The sequence below is a fragment of the Alligator mississippiensis genome, chromosome 4 (assembly GCF_030867095.1).
Source record: "Alligator mississippiensis isolate rAllMis1 chromosome 4, rAllMis1, whole genome shotgun sequence".
NCBI lineage: Eukaryota > Metazoa > Chordata > Crocodylia > Alligatoridae > Alligator > Alligator mississippiensis.
The window spans coordinates 125,777,635-125,795,302 of record NC_081827.1 but is presented as its reverse complement, the minus strand read 5'-3'; the positions used below and the strand labels follow the sequence as shown (position 1 = coordinate 125,795,302).

General features: G+C 39.6%; 1 protein-coding gene across 19 annotated transcripts in view; it reads right to left on the bottom strand.

Moving 5' to 3' along the window:
- SOX5 (SRY-box transcription factor 5) overlaps positions 1 to 17,668 on the bottom strand; it is a 947,053-nt gene that overhangs the window by 12,484 nt on the left and 916,901 nt on the right. For all 19 annotated transcript variants that reach the window (XM_059726572.1, XM_059726578.1, XM_059726573.1 and 16 more), the window contains 2 exons: positions 4,973 to 5,081; positions 3,886 to 4,059 (listed from right to left, as the gene is read on the bottom strand). In XM_059726572.1, coding sequence (XP_059582555.1) covers positions 3,886 to 4,059; positions 4,973 to 5,081 — 283 coding nt within the window. The remainder of the gene's footprint in view (positions 1 to 3,885; positions 4,060 to 4,972; positions 5,082 to 17,668) is intronic.

The following is a 17,668-nucleotide window of genomic DNA, read 5'->3' as shown; positions in this document are numbered from 1 at the left end:
CAAAAGCAGGACCCCATCCCCAACTTGATCATTCCAGCCAGGGCTTTGTCTACTGGGCCTTAAAAATCTTGGAAAGCAGCTTGGTTGTTCCCGAGCAGTAGCCACCATGGAATGACTTTTCTACAGGGAAATGACTACTAAATGTGTCACAGAGTTTCTATATCTATCTCCTTGCTGCTGCCTGTTAGATGCGAGCAGGTTTAGCTGATGCAGGGATAAACAACTGGAAACTGCCAGAGTATAGAGTACCCTTTCTGCTGAATCTCCATAAATCGGAATGAAAGCCATGATGAAAAGTAAGCAGGGCTCAAGGTAGCTGGTGACATATTTGAAGTGTCAGGGCTGCATCCTGTAAGAGGTGGCAGGATTATGAAGATGTGAATTTGCTCTCAGAATCTATTCCTTACAGACACAGTAGCTTTGCTAAACTGTGAAGAAGTGATACAATTTATTTGAATCTAGAGGCCTCAAATCACAAACCGCTTTAGCTCCTGTTGCTTTTAAAACAAGAGTTTCTGCTGACAAACAGTTTTCTTTTATAAATAATAAAGCCAGAAACCTCACAGACTTTGAGCAAAATTAATATTAAATGTCAGACAAGAGAAAGAATACCACAAGCTATACCAGACTCTGGTCCAAAAAGTTAGGCTGTGTGAGACTTCAGAGGTACATACACGTATCAATAGAAAGAACAGAAGGGGTAAAAAAAAATTAAAAACACAAGTTTAAGGTGGATATACATAAACAGCCTGGCATTCCTATGCGCAATTATTGGTGACAATTTGCCCTGCTAGCGAACTTCCAGTGTCTTACAATATGAAATGACTTACTGTTAGATAGACTTAGAATTACACAGAAATATCTTGGCCTCCCCCAACAAATTAAACAAATAACATTTTTTCATTTTGTATTTACTAAAACAATAAATATCTTGATATCAAAACAGAGTTGTGGTTAACAGGATACACATCAAAAACTAGATTTAGTATTTATAATGTGCCATCACAGGGCAAGAATTAAAATTAAAAGACCCTAGAAAAGTTTAACAGAATAATAAAAACAGGCCCAGTCCTGCAAAACTATGCACACATGAATTACTTTATATACACTGAGTAGGAGTTGAGTTGGCAGGGATGCGGAGCGCCTATTTAGACACAAATATAAAATAAAATCAGCTTTGTTAAATTGTCATGACAGAGTTCTGTCCACACACAACATTTATTCACTGTCCTTTACTGTGTTGATAAATTCCTGCAGCACAAGCTCTGCAAGTAGATCTGGGCAGACAAACCCCTGTCCAGGAACTGCTCACACTGGATAAAGTTAAGAATATGTATAAATCTTAGTCAGCTCAGGGCCATAAATACTGAATTTTGATTTGTAATATTTATACATACAGTTGCACATACAACATTTATACATAAATGCCATTGTTATTTTTCCTTCCTAAACTGCAAACTAAATAGTGAAAAAATCCTGGCAGTCTCACTTCTCTTCCTAGCAAATATTTAATAGCTGCCTCCTGAAATGATGCCTCCTATTACTATAACTTTATTGTTTTTACAAAATACACTAAAGTTCATTTACTAGTGTGTATTGAAATACTGTAAATAACTAAACTAATTTTGTCATAATAAATAAAAATATTTTTTGATAGTCTTGATTTTCTGTTTATCATTTTTATTTGCTTACTTATTAATATGCAAAATCTGGTGAGTTTCAGTAGGTCTCAGGATGAATGACGAGCTTCTAAAGTCTATCTGACCCTGATACTTGTGTTAAGACCTGTGTCTCCTGATTCTGCCCAGGGGATGTAAGTGAAGTCAGTGGGAGGCCTGTACAGGTTCAGGGGGATGCATGCAAGATTTCAACTGCAGAATCAGAGCTACCATCAACAATCAACCTCATCATCAGCACTGAAGTAGCATCTACATACAGAAGCAGACATGTGCACATCCAGGTCTGTGCATCCATGGAGATATGGGGAGGGCTGTTAGCATTGCCCAGAGATAAGTTTAACTGAACAGGTTTCGTTTTAAGAACCTATTTTAAGTCATTTATAACTGCGCCAAACTTTCTGCTGCTTGGGTTGAAATTCCCTATGCCAGGTGCCTGCATGAATTATTTTAGAAATGTGCTTGTACATATGAAGAATAAATGGAGTAGAAATTTTGGGGGGGTAACTTTTTATCTGTTTTAATCACCTTATGTAAACTGTTCATCTCTTTCTAAAATCAATTAAAATATTTACAGAAATTTCTGAACAATAAATTAATCCCTAAATAAACTAAAGAGATCCAACAGATAATTTTTTATGTTTTAAACAATTTACTAAAAAAATAAAATCATTACTGCAACTTTAAGTTGCACTGAACAGATGGATGACAAGCGTATGCACAGATGAATTTAGTGACAAATCCATGTATCTAATTTTTATGCTCAAAACATAATTCTGCAGTGTCAAACATAATCCCTAGAGAATTCTAATGCTAAGAAGGACACCTCCTCATTTCACTATAAAAATGACCCCTGCTCAGTGACAACCCTATCTGAGCCATTTTCAATAGCAATGCAGATCTCTGACCGCAGTCAGTAGCAGCCATGCTTTAAAAAAAGCACTAAAGAAAAATTGTAGGTTTCTCAGAAGGAGACCCAAATACTTGTCTGATCTGTACGTTTCTAGTCACCCTTTGCTAGGGAAGTCAGCAGAGCTCCCTGCTGACTTCAAAAGACTGGCCTTTCGCAATTGAGGGAAGACCTTTGTAACATTTCTGTCAAGGAGGAGGACATCAGGGCATCCCTCTCCATTGCAGAGGAGGAAGGTTAGAAAAAAAAATAAATGTGATGCTGGGAAGAAAAAGGAGCAACTTCTCTCACTGCCTTCAAACCTAATTTCTTCCTATATCTGGCAGCAAAACAGTAAAGAGTTTGGAGTCAGCTATGCTGTCTGTCACCTCTACAGGATCTGTAATGAATTTGCACATTTTATTCCAACTACTGTATATCTAATCAGAAAAAGATGTCCCCATATCTCCCTGATCTAGCGCCAAACAGTAAAAGGTGATTCCTTATGTTAACAATTTCAGCAGAATGGATTATTAAAACCAGATTTTAGGGTATTATAAAATGCTTAGAAGCCCTTTAAAATGTCAACCAGGATCCCCAGAGACTGCATAAAATGTCAGCCCAGCTCAAGCGCCTGTTTTAAGTAGAATGAATTAGCAGCGTGCTGTCGGAGGTTGTTATCCAAAACAATCAGTTAAGAGGGAAAACATCAAGCTTTCTTTGTACTTTCTATATAAAAAGGGCCATTCAGAGTGATCTTGTAGATTTTTGAAGCTGATTATTTAAAGACAGGTTTAATCAGGCCCATTATAAATTTAAAGGCAGACCAAAACTATTATTACCCAAGTCCCTAGTCTAATCACATCGTATACCTGAAACCAGTCTAATCCCTTTTAACTTGTATAACGGTATCTTACCATCAACAGAACCAACTTAGCCTTCCTATCCAGTTCCTCTAACAAATCTAAATCATCTCGTACCACCCCTTTAAACAAATCATCTCAGAGCTATTCAGTACTTTATGAAAGTGAACTGATGTTTTACATCTAGTTGCTAACAGACAGATGTCTTCATACTAACTCTCCCTCCACCCTTACACACACACACACACACACACACACACAGAGTTAGAGATTATAAAGATTGAAGAGGCTTTCCAAGTTACAGTTGATGCATACTGTTGAGCAGCACTGGGGAAAATTGTATTCCTGCTGCTGTCCATATAATGGCTAGACTTTGGATAGTATCAGGCAGTAAATTCTCTTCAAAACACTCAGTCAACACCAATGAGTTCTAGTACAGAAAAATCAGTTTTCTTACCAAGTATCTTGCTGATATTGGAGTTGTGCATGTCGGGGAAGGCTTGAAGGATCTTTCTTCGCTCATCTTTAGCCCACACCATGAAGGCATTCATTGGACGCTTGATATGGGGCTCATTGCTGCCACGCCCTCTGGATTCCCGATAAATTCTAGATTCTGAGACACCTGCACTTCCTAAAAAGAGAGGAGAAGGTAATCCCCAACTTGCATTTTGATTGCACAACTTCCTTTGTTTTTGGTTCCTTTTTGAGGTGTTGCACACTCCATGAAGCATTTGTTCAAAACACATTCAAAATATTTCTCCCTCTGCTTTAGTTGGTCAACTGTACCTCATTCTTTCTATCATCTGTCTACTTTTTTAGTAATTGTCCTGGTACTGAATCCCGTGGTATGCTTTATGCTGTATACATCTGAACAGGCAAAAAACCCAGTTCTTTTTTCCACACGAACTGTGTAAAGACTTTTTTTTCAACTTCTTTTACTGCATAACAACCTAAAAATACATTTTTATCAGTGGCGATTTGTGTCTTTGTAAGTTACAGATGGTGACAGTATTGTATTAACAATTTCCAGATTCCTTTGTGATGAGAACAGGGCTAATATATGGTAACATGAGGTATTTTTTAAGTAAGTCTCTAACTAACAAATGAACATTTTACACAGCTGCCTTTTCTTGTGCTTACACCTCCACGGTAACATAAGCAATGGCAGAAAAAGAAAAGAGCATTAAGCTTGCTTCATCAAATCCAAACAAGCTCCCACAGACCAAGAGTGTGCATCATCCACGGATGATCAGCTTGATAATTCATGGACTCTCTGTATGATCTCAGTTATCCCACATCTATTTGCCTCATTTTTCTCATTTTTACGGGAAGAATGTGTTCTTGGTCCAGCCTTGACAAATGAAGTGTACAACAGAGAGAAATAAAAATTTGTACACAGACCTAAAACAGCACAAGATGAATAATTTCTCCCGATTTGTTTAGTAGCCACTCTGTCCCTCCACCTCCAAGGGAGTTTGCATTTTTCTGCACAGACTGTTGATGTACATGCATAACTGGAATAGGGATAAGCAGTTCCTACTGACCGTCAGAATCTCCGCTCATGTTGAAATCCATCATTGCGTGGCTAAACTTCCCGTCTTCATTCTGTTTTACTGCCAGTTGTTGAGTCAGGCTCTCCAGTGTTGTTTTGTCCTGTACAGGGAACATCACCAGATTTGAATCAAGAAATCATTAAGACCTCAATGTAACTGCCAAATTGATAGATAAGATGTGGTATAGAAGGTGGATAACAATTCAGAATAGTTTATTGGGCCAGGTAAACACACAACTATACATACATGTATATTATATTATATTATATTATATTATATTATATTATATTATATTTCTGGGAGGGATAAGACTGGAAAGCCTACTGTTTCATTTCAAAATCTTGTCTATTAGCTAGCGATAAGAAAACTTCATAATGTTATAAAGTTTCAGCGAAGCACCCTTCAAATTGGATTGCACATCAAAAGCATATGTGAACTCTGTACACTCCTGGACCTACAAAACTGGGCTGGCAATCTATACAGTACAGGGTCACTTGCAATAGATCTACAGTTCTATTTCTGCTCTGAGCTTGAAATTAAAAGACATAGATGTTCAAAACTTCTCCTAATTTTTTAGTATTTTTGGAAACAACTAATGGAAGTAAACACAAGTAGAAAACCCTTTCCAGGCTTCAGGAAAGGCTCAGTTTTGATCCTGTTTGAGCTCCAGGCATTGGTGTATGTTCTTATCCAGACTGTTTTGCCCATCCGTTCTAACACCCTGTCATTCATATACTTAGAACTATCTATAACATAGTAGGATCCCTGGATTGCAATGAGATAGTGTCTGCTGCCAATTAATCTGTCAAGCTGCTGTAGTGTCTAAAGACACTGCCAATGTAACATGCCAGGGCAATTAATTCCAATGCCCTCTTCAAAACACCCTACCTCTTTTGAATTGCTTAATTATACCAATACAAAGTTGTTATATTTATGTTATGTTTATGTTAACGCTAACTTAATAATAATTTGTAGAATGATAAGCCTTATAGGAAAATACTAGTGGATTCTCAAAATGAAAACAGATAAGCTTTTGCAAAGTGAGAAAATGCCATAATGTCAACTCTAGTAAGTGACTCAGGTTGGAGAAATTCTGAGTTTTTTCCTGAAAGAAAAATTACTGCCCTGTTGTTCATATATGTACCATTCTTCATGGCTGCTAGATACCAACAAAGCTCAAAGAGCAACATCCTATCTCTTGGCAAGAAAGGACTGTATATTTATTATATATAGCTTAATAATATCACCTTATTGTATTGCAGAAGGAAGCAGGAAAGAAACAATGTGAATGGAGAGATTATTCCTCTGCTTGATTTATAGTATTTCAGGTTCAACCAAGGATTTGAATTCAAGCGATTTACTCAAGGCTTTTCTGAAAGCTATCCCCAAACCACCCATTGAGTGAATAAGTGCACCCTTCAGGGAATACTGGATTGACTTTTTATCTCTCCATATTAGTTTCCATTGGAGCTCCCTTCTGTACTTTTGGGTGTAACTAGATGAATTTCAGCTTCTATGGCATTAACAGGCCAACCAGGGGCAACAAAGCCAGCCTAGCACAAACAAGAGGCTTTTATGATGTTTGCAGTCACCCCAGACACAGACAGCTCCTATACACATGTATGGAGCAGACTTGATTAATCGAGTCTGCTGAAGCATGGAAATGGATGCACTCCAGCAGCCTTCTGCGTCACATGTATCCACATCACTGCACATCTCCATGCTGAAAAAAGGGCAGCGGGGTGCTTTGAAATAAAACACATTCTATGAGCTTTAGTTGAAAGCGCCCCGCCACCATTTTTTCAGTGCAGGGATGCATGGCAATACTGATACATGTGACGTGCAGGCGCTTCTAAATTAGTGTGGCTTGCTAATTAAAGCACCCAGTGCCCCATTGCACAGTACATGTAAAAAATGCCCAGATTGTTTGGAGACATTTCAAACTTTTTAGATGTTTAACTGAACGAAACTCCTTAATTTAACAGAGTAAGCCTGCTATTCCTTTCCAAAACAGCATGCCAGAATTCCGAAGAAAAGCAGAAATAAGGTTACTTTGATTTCACTCCTACGGATCTCGTATCTATAATGCAAATCAGTGGTTTTTTCTCAAGAACCTGCCTTTAACTTCTTAGAAGCCATTTTTAAAAGTCACCATTAGCCTAAACATCAAATACTTCTACCTCATCCATGATGGGTTTTATTCTTCTTCAGATTTTTATGGAAGGGTATTCAAAATTCTTAGCAAAAGGAATTGACAGCCTAAAGGCCACTGGCATAGGCTTTTCTTTATGTAGGAAATGCAGCTGTTGAAACCAGAGGCAGTTACATTGAGAACCACATTCTACAAACATGATTTGATGGAGTCTTAAGGTCAATGAATACTATGGCTTGCTGTCTATGAGGTACACATAGAGTATGGGTCATTTATCAGGGTGTGACTTAACAAGTCTACAGAGCTCCTGATGCTATCCATCTTGTAAAAAGTTTTGCATTTTGAAATACAGTCAGATGACATGAAGTGACTGAATGAAAGAATAAGCTTAGCTGGTAGAGGGGGGGCAGCAGGGAGGGAATGGGGGAGTAATGTCAGAAAAATGCTGAGCTCCTGGGCTGCACAGTTCAACTATAAGGCTCTGAGCTGTCTTACCAGAAGCCTGAAACATTCAAGTGATCAGAGGGGGAAAACCACAGAGTGTTTCAGCAACAAGATGACCTGTAACCTCCAACTACTAAAACATGCAGTATAATAAAATAATTCAATTAGTAACTATAAAGTGGAAGCTGAGATAATTCTCATAGGATGTCACTCTGAAACAGAGGGTGTCAAAACAGTCAGCTGTGCTTTTGTTATGTTCCTTTGTGCTACAACTTACACTAACCATCAGTCAATCCAAGAGTGGGAAAAGGGAAAGGATGGTGTGTGGGTGCTTGGGGGAGGGGAGGTTGGGATGAGGGACTGTGCTATAAGGTCTTTAATTGCAATACAGCAGAGTAAACTGGGCATAAAAAGAAGGTATGGTTGTTATACTTTAGCAGCTCCCAGTGCTAGGAAAGGAATACATTTATTAAGTAAATGAAAGCAGAAGTGCTCAGTATAGGATAGATGTGGATATCCAGATGAAGAACACAATAAATTAATAAATTGGAGGCTCAGTCCTAGGCTCAATCCTGCAGCCTTTGCTTAGGCACAGCAACTACTGGAACAGACTAGGCAGTACTCAATAAGACAATGAAAAACCTAAGGAAAATGCAAGTAAAAAAATGTTGGGTAGCACATTCCTTGTAGAGGATCGCAAAGCAGTTTTGAAATTCTCGTTAAACTACAATGTATATGAAGTAGCTGTTATTTTACCCAACCTGCAGATGCAGCAATTGGGGCAAGGACTCTCCCTTCCAAGTCTTGCAGTAACAGTGAGGACCTGGGCACAGGACATAGGCATTCAGACACAAAACAAATGAGCAGGGCTATACAAAGCATAGTGGTGGTAGTGTGTTTGCGGGGGGAAGGGGGGAAGTTGTAAGAGGTAGTGGTCCAACTTCCAGTTTTGCTTTCCAACCACTTGAAGACACTGGAGCTGTTTTTCACCAATGGTGGCGTAGGAAAATGGTTTAAAATGACAATCTGTAGGAAAGAGCTCCAGAATTACAAGGCTAAGTTAAGCACAAGGTTATGTGCTCTGTGTTTTGCCTAAGGGGCATGGTGGTGGTGGTTATCCTAGGTAGGTAACAACATCCCATTAGCTTGAAGCCTCTCTCTAACCTTTCTTACAGGATGTTTCAATTTATTGAGAAAATATTCATGGCAACACGCAAGAAACAAAGGAACAAGAACTCTTCTACCCCCCACCAATTTGCTGCTCCATGCTGATGCAGTCAATCCACCCTTACCCCATAAGATCTATTTAATGACTCCATTAAATGACGCCATGATACACAATGGTTTTAAGCACACACATAAAAAGGCTCTATTAAACATAATTATATTAATTTGGTAGTCAGTGGACAGGTCTGCATGTCTGCATGTTCATTAATTATTACAGGTTTAGTACCTGTAATGACAGCAGCACTGGTGCATGCTTTTTTTGTGACACTAATGTGCAGTAGACTAATTCTACTGCGCATTTAGCATGGCAGCCAAAAACTGATAATGTGCTAATGCGCAACAGAATTATTCTACTGCGTATTTAGTGTTTCATGAAAACACGCCCAGTTACGAGTACTTAAAATGCCTACTTAAAATGCCCACACCAGAGTGACTGTGTAAGTACGTAACAAATAATACCAAGGATGCCAAATAGCAAGCTTAGTGACAGAGGTAGAAGAGTATAGTTGTTACTGGCCATTAAAGTTCAAGAAGAAATTCCCTAAACTCATGTTATCAGTTATGCCACGTTCTGAGTGGGAGAGGGGTCTTCAACCCACAAGGTCCTGAACGATATAAATTTCTAAAGGAAACACTACCAGGATAATGTTTCCTACTTCCCAGCACTGAAGAATAATTCAAGTACTAAATAACATCCAGGACAAAAGCGGCGAGTGAGTGGCATCAAATATGGTTTGGAACCAGTAAGGCTGGGTCTGCTGATGGAACCATTTAGAACTAGCTCATGCTCATAGACATAGTACAAGGTTTCTTGTAAGAGTCATTTAAAATCAGACTATACAGTACATTATAATCATATAGAGTAGGGATTATCCTCTCCTTGTGGGGGCGGAGGTGGAGGGGGGGCAGGCAGTTTCCCATGAAGTCAACATGAATTTTTATGACTTCCACAGGCTTTGGATCAGGCTTCACAGGATGTCATAGATAAGTTCCCACCCGTAATATCTGCAGTCCTATGAAGATGGAGGAAAACCATCCTGATGGTCATTTCTATTAGTGTGTAAAGTAGTTTCCCTGTGGGAACAGTGGAAAACCCATTGCCTGAGTCATTTAAAAGTGTAATAGACAAAGCATGGGTACTATTACTGCAGGAAGCAATTCTGCAGTGGTCCCAGTCAAGAGGATTAGATGACTAAAAAAAGTGACAAGCAAAATGAGAAAAACCCATCAAATAAAACATTCCTCACAAAACTGAATGGCTTAGACAGTTCAGAGGATAACTAGTCAGGTTAACTTCATAGCCACAAGCAGATGAGAGGATTTTAAGACATTATAACTAAAGAAAGCAATCTGCTGGAGAGTTAAACTAGCTCTGTGGCTGGGTTCCAGGTAACATTCTAATTATATTTAAAAGAAAGAAACACACACGCACGCGTGCGTGCGCACACACACACTCTGCATGTGTCATGGACAAAAAAAATGAGTAAGCACCACGAGTCAGACTCAGTTACATGGTCAGCTGCAAAAGTGACTTGGCTCATTGTCATGAATAGCTGTCATCATTTAACAAAACACTGATCAAAAAAATGACAAGAACTTGGTTGTGATCTCTCTCTCATACAAGAAACATAAAGCAAGAAGATTCAAAACACATGTGAAGCAGGCTGACAACTTTTGCCAAAACTCCTCCTGCTATACAGATGTGAGTCAAAACCTCGGAAGGTCTGAGACATGAAGCCACTTGGATACGCTTCCCTCAGCCTTTTCTCCCTCCTCCTACTTCCCCAAATGTAGGCTGGTTCATGGTGGGAATGCTGAACATGCATCTGAGAATACGTGTGTGCTCCCATTCTTGAATTACTCTATAATTCAGTGGGGTCACTGAATATTGGGCTTATGTTGAGAAACACCTCTCCTTCCCTCCTCTACCCCCCATGGAGATGTCCTCTTGGCTGGGGCACTTGGCAAACAGCTAGAGTACTCTGAACTCAGTTAGGACTGTGTTTGGCTACAAGCCTCTCTCAAATTGCATAATTCAAGGTTAAAAGTTTTATTAAAGCTGTCCAGCCTTGAGTTTTTCCCTCTCCCTACCCAGTTTCCATTCCCCTTTCTTATGGGTATTTTTCATTGAGTTTCATGCAGGGAGGGATGCAGCCAGCTTAGAGAGCCAGAAGAGCAGCCCTCAGGCACAGCTGTCCAAGTTCAGACTCTCCTCCTTTTTCTAGGCAAACCAATAGACCCAGCTTAAAAAAAACCTTGTTTCTAGCACCCTGGGAGGACCACTGAAGCAGAAAAATGTTTTGCCCACTGGGTCTTGAACTTAAAAAACCTGCATGTATTGACTGGTGGACTGGCCCTCTACCTTAGTTTCCTTCTGTACAATATTAGGAATCAGAAACAACAAATTTGTTTGACCAGGCCTGATCTGGACACTTTGCTAGGTTCTTTCTCTGGTTTTGTTCATATGATTGTATCCCATTCTGCACTACAGAAGCACTCTCACGACTAATTCTTAATAGCCAACTTGGAGCCCAATTGCTGATTGGTGCCATTTTCAAACAGATGCTTTGAGAAGCTGGTTTCTAAATCAGCTATGGCCTGTACGAGTCCCTTGGTTAAATTCACAGCACCCACCAAGGTGTTTGGCAGTGGTGAGCTCAGGGACTCCATGCAATAAATCACAGCTAATAAATAGCCAGTCAGACATACCACTCAGTCATAAACACAGGGTTTTTAGGTGCCAGTCAGATCAGATCAACCACAGGCCTATACAAAAGGTCTTCCAATGCAAGTTCATTAGTGAAAAAGCATTTCCTTGTCAGATAATGTCAGATACATTAGCAATCCCTGTGGCTCTTTGAATGTTCGCCTGACAGTGTTTGTACTAGTTCACAGAAAGACAGAGATCTGATAGAAGAATCTCATATAAATGAGGCCTTTAAAATTTGATCTGTTCCCAATCACAAATAAAATCCCAAGCAAACATATTGTGTCCACTAAAAAATATGCCTTATTATAATATAATATGCATTCATCTCCTGTGAATCATTCAAAGAACTTTGTTTTCCAAATGTTAAGGGAATCTCACAACATTTGTGTGAAGTATGTGAGTGTAAACAGTTGGATACTCTGAAGGCAAAGAAATGGAGCTGCCCTAGAAACTCAGAGAAGCCAGTGGCAGAATGAGGAATTGCACTTAGGATCAGGCCTGCATATTAGCCCAAGAGTGTACAAAATATATGGCCATATCATGTATACCTCAGTCTAGATATAAGTAGAAGACACAAGTGCTCTGCACTGAACTCACAGATTACATAAGGAAATGCAGCTCCACAGACTTTTGAATTTGGTTCTGTGGTATTTTTTTTAGAAACCTATTTATTTACGGGTTATTTTCTACTGTTTATTATAGTAACATTTCAGTGCCTCGCCTCATGAGTGAGTTTTCTGCCATCATGACCCTGTGGAATAAGGAAGTTTTACTCTTTGGCTGCATCTACACGTGCACTTTACTGCGGAGTAGACTTATTAGCTGCGGACTAAAGCATCACTGTCTACTTGTGTGATGGTATTAGACTGCAATAAACTAATTTACACCGGCATAAGATAGTACTGTCAGGGACAGTACTATCTTACGCCAAAGTAATTTACTCTGATTAAACACACATGTAGACAATGACCACAAGTGTAAATTGTGCCTGGTCATCCTAGTCAGCCAGGGGCTAGACTGCTGCCTAGTTACATGGCTTCGCACTTTCAGCACCCTTGTGCCCCAGCCAGCCCCTCCGCTGGCCGACCCTGCCACCTGGAGCCCAGGGGTGGACCCCATACCCAGTGCCAGTCTGGGCCTGCTCCACCCCAGCTCAAATTGCTGCTGTCTCAGCCACACATGTAGGCACAGTGCCCAGGAGTAGTCTACTCTGGCTTAAACTGCTCTGGAGTATATTGCTTCTCATTAATTGCATGGGTAGATGCACCCTCCCTGTTTTACCAATGGGGAACTGAGACACAGATTAAGTGATGTGCCAAAGTCACCCAGGAAGCCTGTGGAGGTTCCAGAAATTAAACCCACATGTCTTGCATTCCAATCCAGGCCCATGGATTTCTATGTGATGGTAGAATTGGGATTCTTGCTGGTGACACATATTACCAGGAAAAGTTAAGTAAAATATAAATAAGATCAGCCACAGATCAACTGTTACAATGAACCCTGCTTAAATAAAGCTTGTGAGGCTGTAAAAGTCATAAAAAGCACATGCATGAAATGATAAAACGGAGTGAGACTTTCAAATGTTGACTTAGTAATTGTTAAACCCCTTCTGGCTGCACTATTTTATAGTCTTCTACTGTACTAATGAAAAGGGAAGAAACAACAAAGAAGGGTTTTAACCTTCCAATTATATAAACTCCATGGACCACCAAAGAAGATGAAAGATTATTTATAATGTCACAACGATTTATCAGTTGGGGATTTTTGTTGTTGTTGTTGCATCAAAGTTAAGTATGAAGAAACAATGCCTTCACCACCCCCTCAAATCTTTCACTCTTGCTTATCTAAGATCTCTTTTTTCTATGGAATAATCATCTACCCACAGGATCTAAAAGCAGAATTAAAAAAAAATAAAATAGCATTTCTTACTTGAGGTCCTTCCTCAATGGTATCTGCTTTAAAACTCTTCCATCTCAGTTATGATGGGACTGAATGGGTTGGCAAATGGGGGAAAAGATATTTAGCTCATCCATTCAAATCTAAAACAGTTCAATAATGACTGAAAAAGCATTACAGTCTGATTGGTAACCTATATATAATGTCTTGCTAGTCTCAGTAGACTGGTGTCCTCGGAGCTGTTCCAGGGGGAAAAAAATGTCCAAATTATAAACCAAAGAATCTCTGAATTGAGTAGACACAGATATTCTTAGCTACTCTTTCCTTAGAGGTGGACTCCAAAATGAATAGAGATGCTGGTAGAGCAGAGTTTATATAGTTACTTCCTCAGCTGTACTTATTTGTGGATAGAGGCCTTCAGTTTCTAGGGCTGCCAATCAAACATCTTCCATAAACACTGAGTCAGACATCATCACTGTTGTAAATGGAAAGTCTCCCATTGAATCTGGTGGCCTATAGGTCAGGCCTCTGAGGTATTTATTAGTGTTTCATTCCACAAACTAATTACTTCCCGAGCAAATAAGGTGGTGTTCCAAAAAGAGATTCCCTAGAAACAAAGTGGTTTAAAGAGTGTTGGATGCAGCAAATCTAAAGGAATTATCTCTACAAAGAGGCTATGGAGGTCCTGTGTGTACTTTGGAGGTGACTATAAGGAGCGTAAAAGTCAGGACTTCCAAAGGGTAACAGGAGCTGGGAAGCCCATAGTCTCAGAGAAAGGGTAAAACAGGCACCAGTTTTCTTCCTAAAAAACTTTTTGAGAGTTTGATTTAGGGAGTGGTTGCAAAATTTTAATTGGATTGACAGGAGCTCTGTGCCTCTGTTTCCCCATCTGCAAGATGGACATAATGATGCTTGCCTGTTTTGGTAAAACATGTCAGGTTCTCTCTGGAGGAAAAAAGCAATATAAATGCAAATTAGCATCCTTCCTAGCAAGAGATAGAAGAACCATGGCAGCCCATGCATGATGACAAGGAAGGGTTAATTATGGAAAAGAGGTGGCATACCAAAAATGGAATGAAATGGAAATCACAGCCCACATGGGATATCCAGGGAGTGGGGGCTCTGCACACATGTAAACAGAAAGTAAGAAAGCCATCTCCACTTCTCTGGCAATTGTTTACCAAACAATGGGTGACTCGGTTACTTAGCAGTATTACAAAAATGTATAGACTATTCTCTTCCAATTTAATTTTAGGCATTAACGCCATGAAGGGTGCTTTGACTCTGCCTATTGAATTGTTACTCCCTGTTCTAATAAAATAAAGAGATTCCTTTGCTCTCCATCTAACCTATGTATGAAGAAGGACACTGCTAGATTTTTCCAAACGGTAATCAGGCCCGATTTGTCTGCTGTCAGGATCAGCATCAGTCCAGGGAAGAGCAAAGTTTTATACACTCAGCATGGTGTTAGGGACCATTTTGTTATTCACATAAATGAGTTCATGCAGCCTTAGCACTGGCAACATCCAGTGACTGGCTGTTTAAGTGACTGAAGGAACATGGTTCTTTCAATTACAGCTGTTCAGCACCACTGACTTTTTGTGGGTTCACCCCAAATTATAGCAATGGCAGAGAAAGGAGAATTAGTCTCAGGTACCTTGTTACTTCCACTGCAGTGATATCAGGGTCCATAGTTTTATCACAGCTTTTGTATTTTATGTTTTCCTTTAAGCTCCATTAATTGTGAGTATTGTAAGGATCTCCCCTTTCATTTAAAAAACAAACAAACAAATGATCAAAACCCAACAACTTTTCATTTCTCTTGGCTGTGGAGGGAAGTTTGGAAACATAAGATCTACAGACTCAGAAATGAGAGAGGAAATAAAAAAGAACCCCAAATGGACAGATTTTGTTTTTCTTTTTTGCTCTTTAGATCTCTTGATGTTTTACAGGTATTTCATGACACTAATTGGGTGGGCCTGACCCAGGTTTTGGGGGTTAGTAATGCTAGGTAAGGTATTGATAGTCAACTCTTCTGCACTAGCCTGCAAATGTTGTCTCAAATTAAAACTGGATAGAAGCACAGTCTCTGGAACCGAAGGGGAGTTCAAACTATGTGCCCATTTAGACACTCGGGTTTCTAGGAATCTGGGGTTCATCCCTCACATTTCTGTATGCTGTGACAAGCCTACACATCTGTGGGCAGAATGTGTTCTTCCCTGTGTATACTACTGCTTTAATATGCCTCAGTTTTATTAACTAGCCCTGCCCATGCCTCCCCACCATGACTATGTAAAATAATAAAAAGAAGAAAACCCACAACCTCCTCCCCCCTCTCCCCACGATTTTCCCTTTAAAAACAACTCTGGGTATTTAGTAGGGATGATGGTCAACTAGAAGAAAGTTTGTTTTTAAAATAAAGAAGGCAAAATCCATGATAAAAACCTCATCGCATAATCACTCCCTCCCATGCGTGGGCACTTGCTAGCTGAAAGTAGTGGCACTGTGACAAATGTAGCAAAACCAAAAGCAGGCTGTACTAAAAGAAAGTGTGTGTGTGTGTGTGTGTGTGTGTGTGTGTGTGTGTGTGTGTGTGTGTGGGGCGGGACTTCCACTGGCCATCTGTGAAAATAAGGCATGTGGCCATTAAATGCAGAGGCTGTAAATATAAATACATACAAGCTCCAAGAAGCAAAAGGCAAAAAGGGGCTAAACTTTAAGCTGAGGCAAACTGTAGTGTTTAAAGCCTCATTGTTAATGCTGGGCAAAAACAATTCTGATCTTTACAGTGTGCAAACCTGACATGAACTTTAATCAAATTACAAAAAATAAAGAAGGTTCAGGAGAAAATACAATAGATACAGTAGCTCTGTGAATAAACTACTGCTTTAATATGAACGATTCTGGTGAGACAGTTGATTGGACCTATTGAAAAGCTGGCATACAAAGTGATGGATGGGTGATGACATAATACCTGCTTGCCTGGCTGTCATGCCTTTTGAAAACTGTCTGCTGTGTGTTGATAGCATTAACAAAGGAGATTGCAACCCCTTCCACCCTATGCCTGCACACAAGAAATTCCTACTGGCAAAGAATCTCAACAAGACAGAAGCAAGAAGGTTTTACTTGGGTGCTTGTAGTGGGGAATTAAGTATGAAAAAGGATGAAATCCTGGAGATCACATATTAGCTTTCATGTCGTAGGATGATTTAGATTCTCTTACAGTGAGCTGTCCACAAAGCAGTCCCTCATCCCCACACTATATAATAATTATTTCAAACAGACATCTCTCTCTGCACACCGAGAGACTAAAGCAAAAGTATTATATTGCTCATCTTACCTACAGTTTTACAGGCCAATGAGGAATAGAGTATGCTACAAATTACAAGACATGCATGTTACGTGTACATTGAGTTTGCATGTAGAAATTAATGCATGTGTTAACCACATTTTTTTCTGTAATATACTGTGCACGTCATTAGACTGAGAAGGGTTTAACTTTTGCAGACCACTAATACTTCTGAACTAACATTTGATAGTGTCTTTCTATTTAGGAAACAAGAACGATTGCTATTTCCTGCTGCTTCACTTCTGATTTCCATTGTTTCATCAGCACATGCACCTGATTCAAAAACCCTTTAAAGCCAATGGAAAGCCTCTCATCAACTTAGCAGACTCAACTCCTGTTAACTCCTCCCCATTTTGTTTTGTTTGTCTATTTGTTTTAATCTCATGCTCAAATTTAACCACTGGGTGGTGAGGAGAAATTCTATTTAAATCGAATAAAGGAAAGTCTAGAGAATGAAAACATTAGGGTCTATTCTATGGTAACTTCTTCCTATGCCCTTCAGGAAAGTGAATGTCATTTTTATGTTTCTCAGGATCTGGTAGATCATATTATTAATATACTCCTCCTCACCAGAGGGGAAAGCTGAGATTGAATTCACTTCAGCTCAGCTGATCATTTAAGAGTTAACTCTGCTAGCCCCATCCATCAGGCAGCCAGTGAGGCATCAGGAAGGAATGATGGATGTAAAATTATTACAGGGCTGCCACCCGATACACTTACTGCCATTTGTAACTCATGTTGGAACTGACACACTTTTTTCATTATTAAACATCCACATTAAGTCAACATTGGTCACTGTCATTTCATGTTTGGCACTGTGTTAAAGGGAAGAGGGAGAAATGAGGGGGGTGGGGAGGACTGTGGGAGGAGGGTGGGCGGAAATGGGAGGAAAGGCATCCTCGACCTACT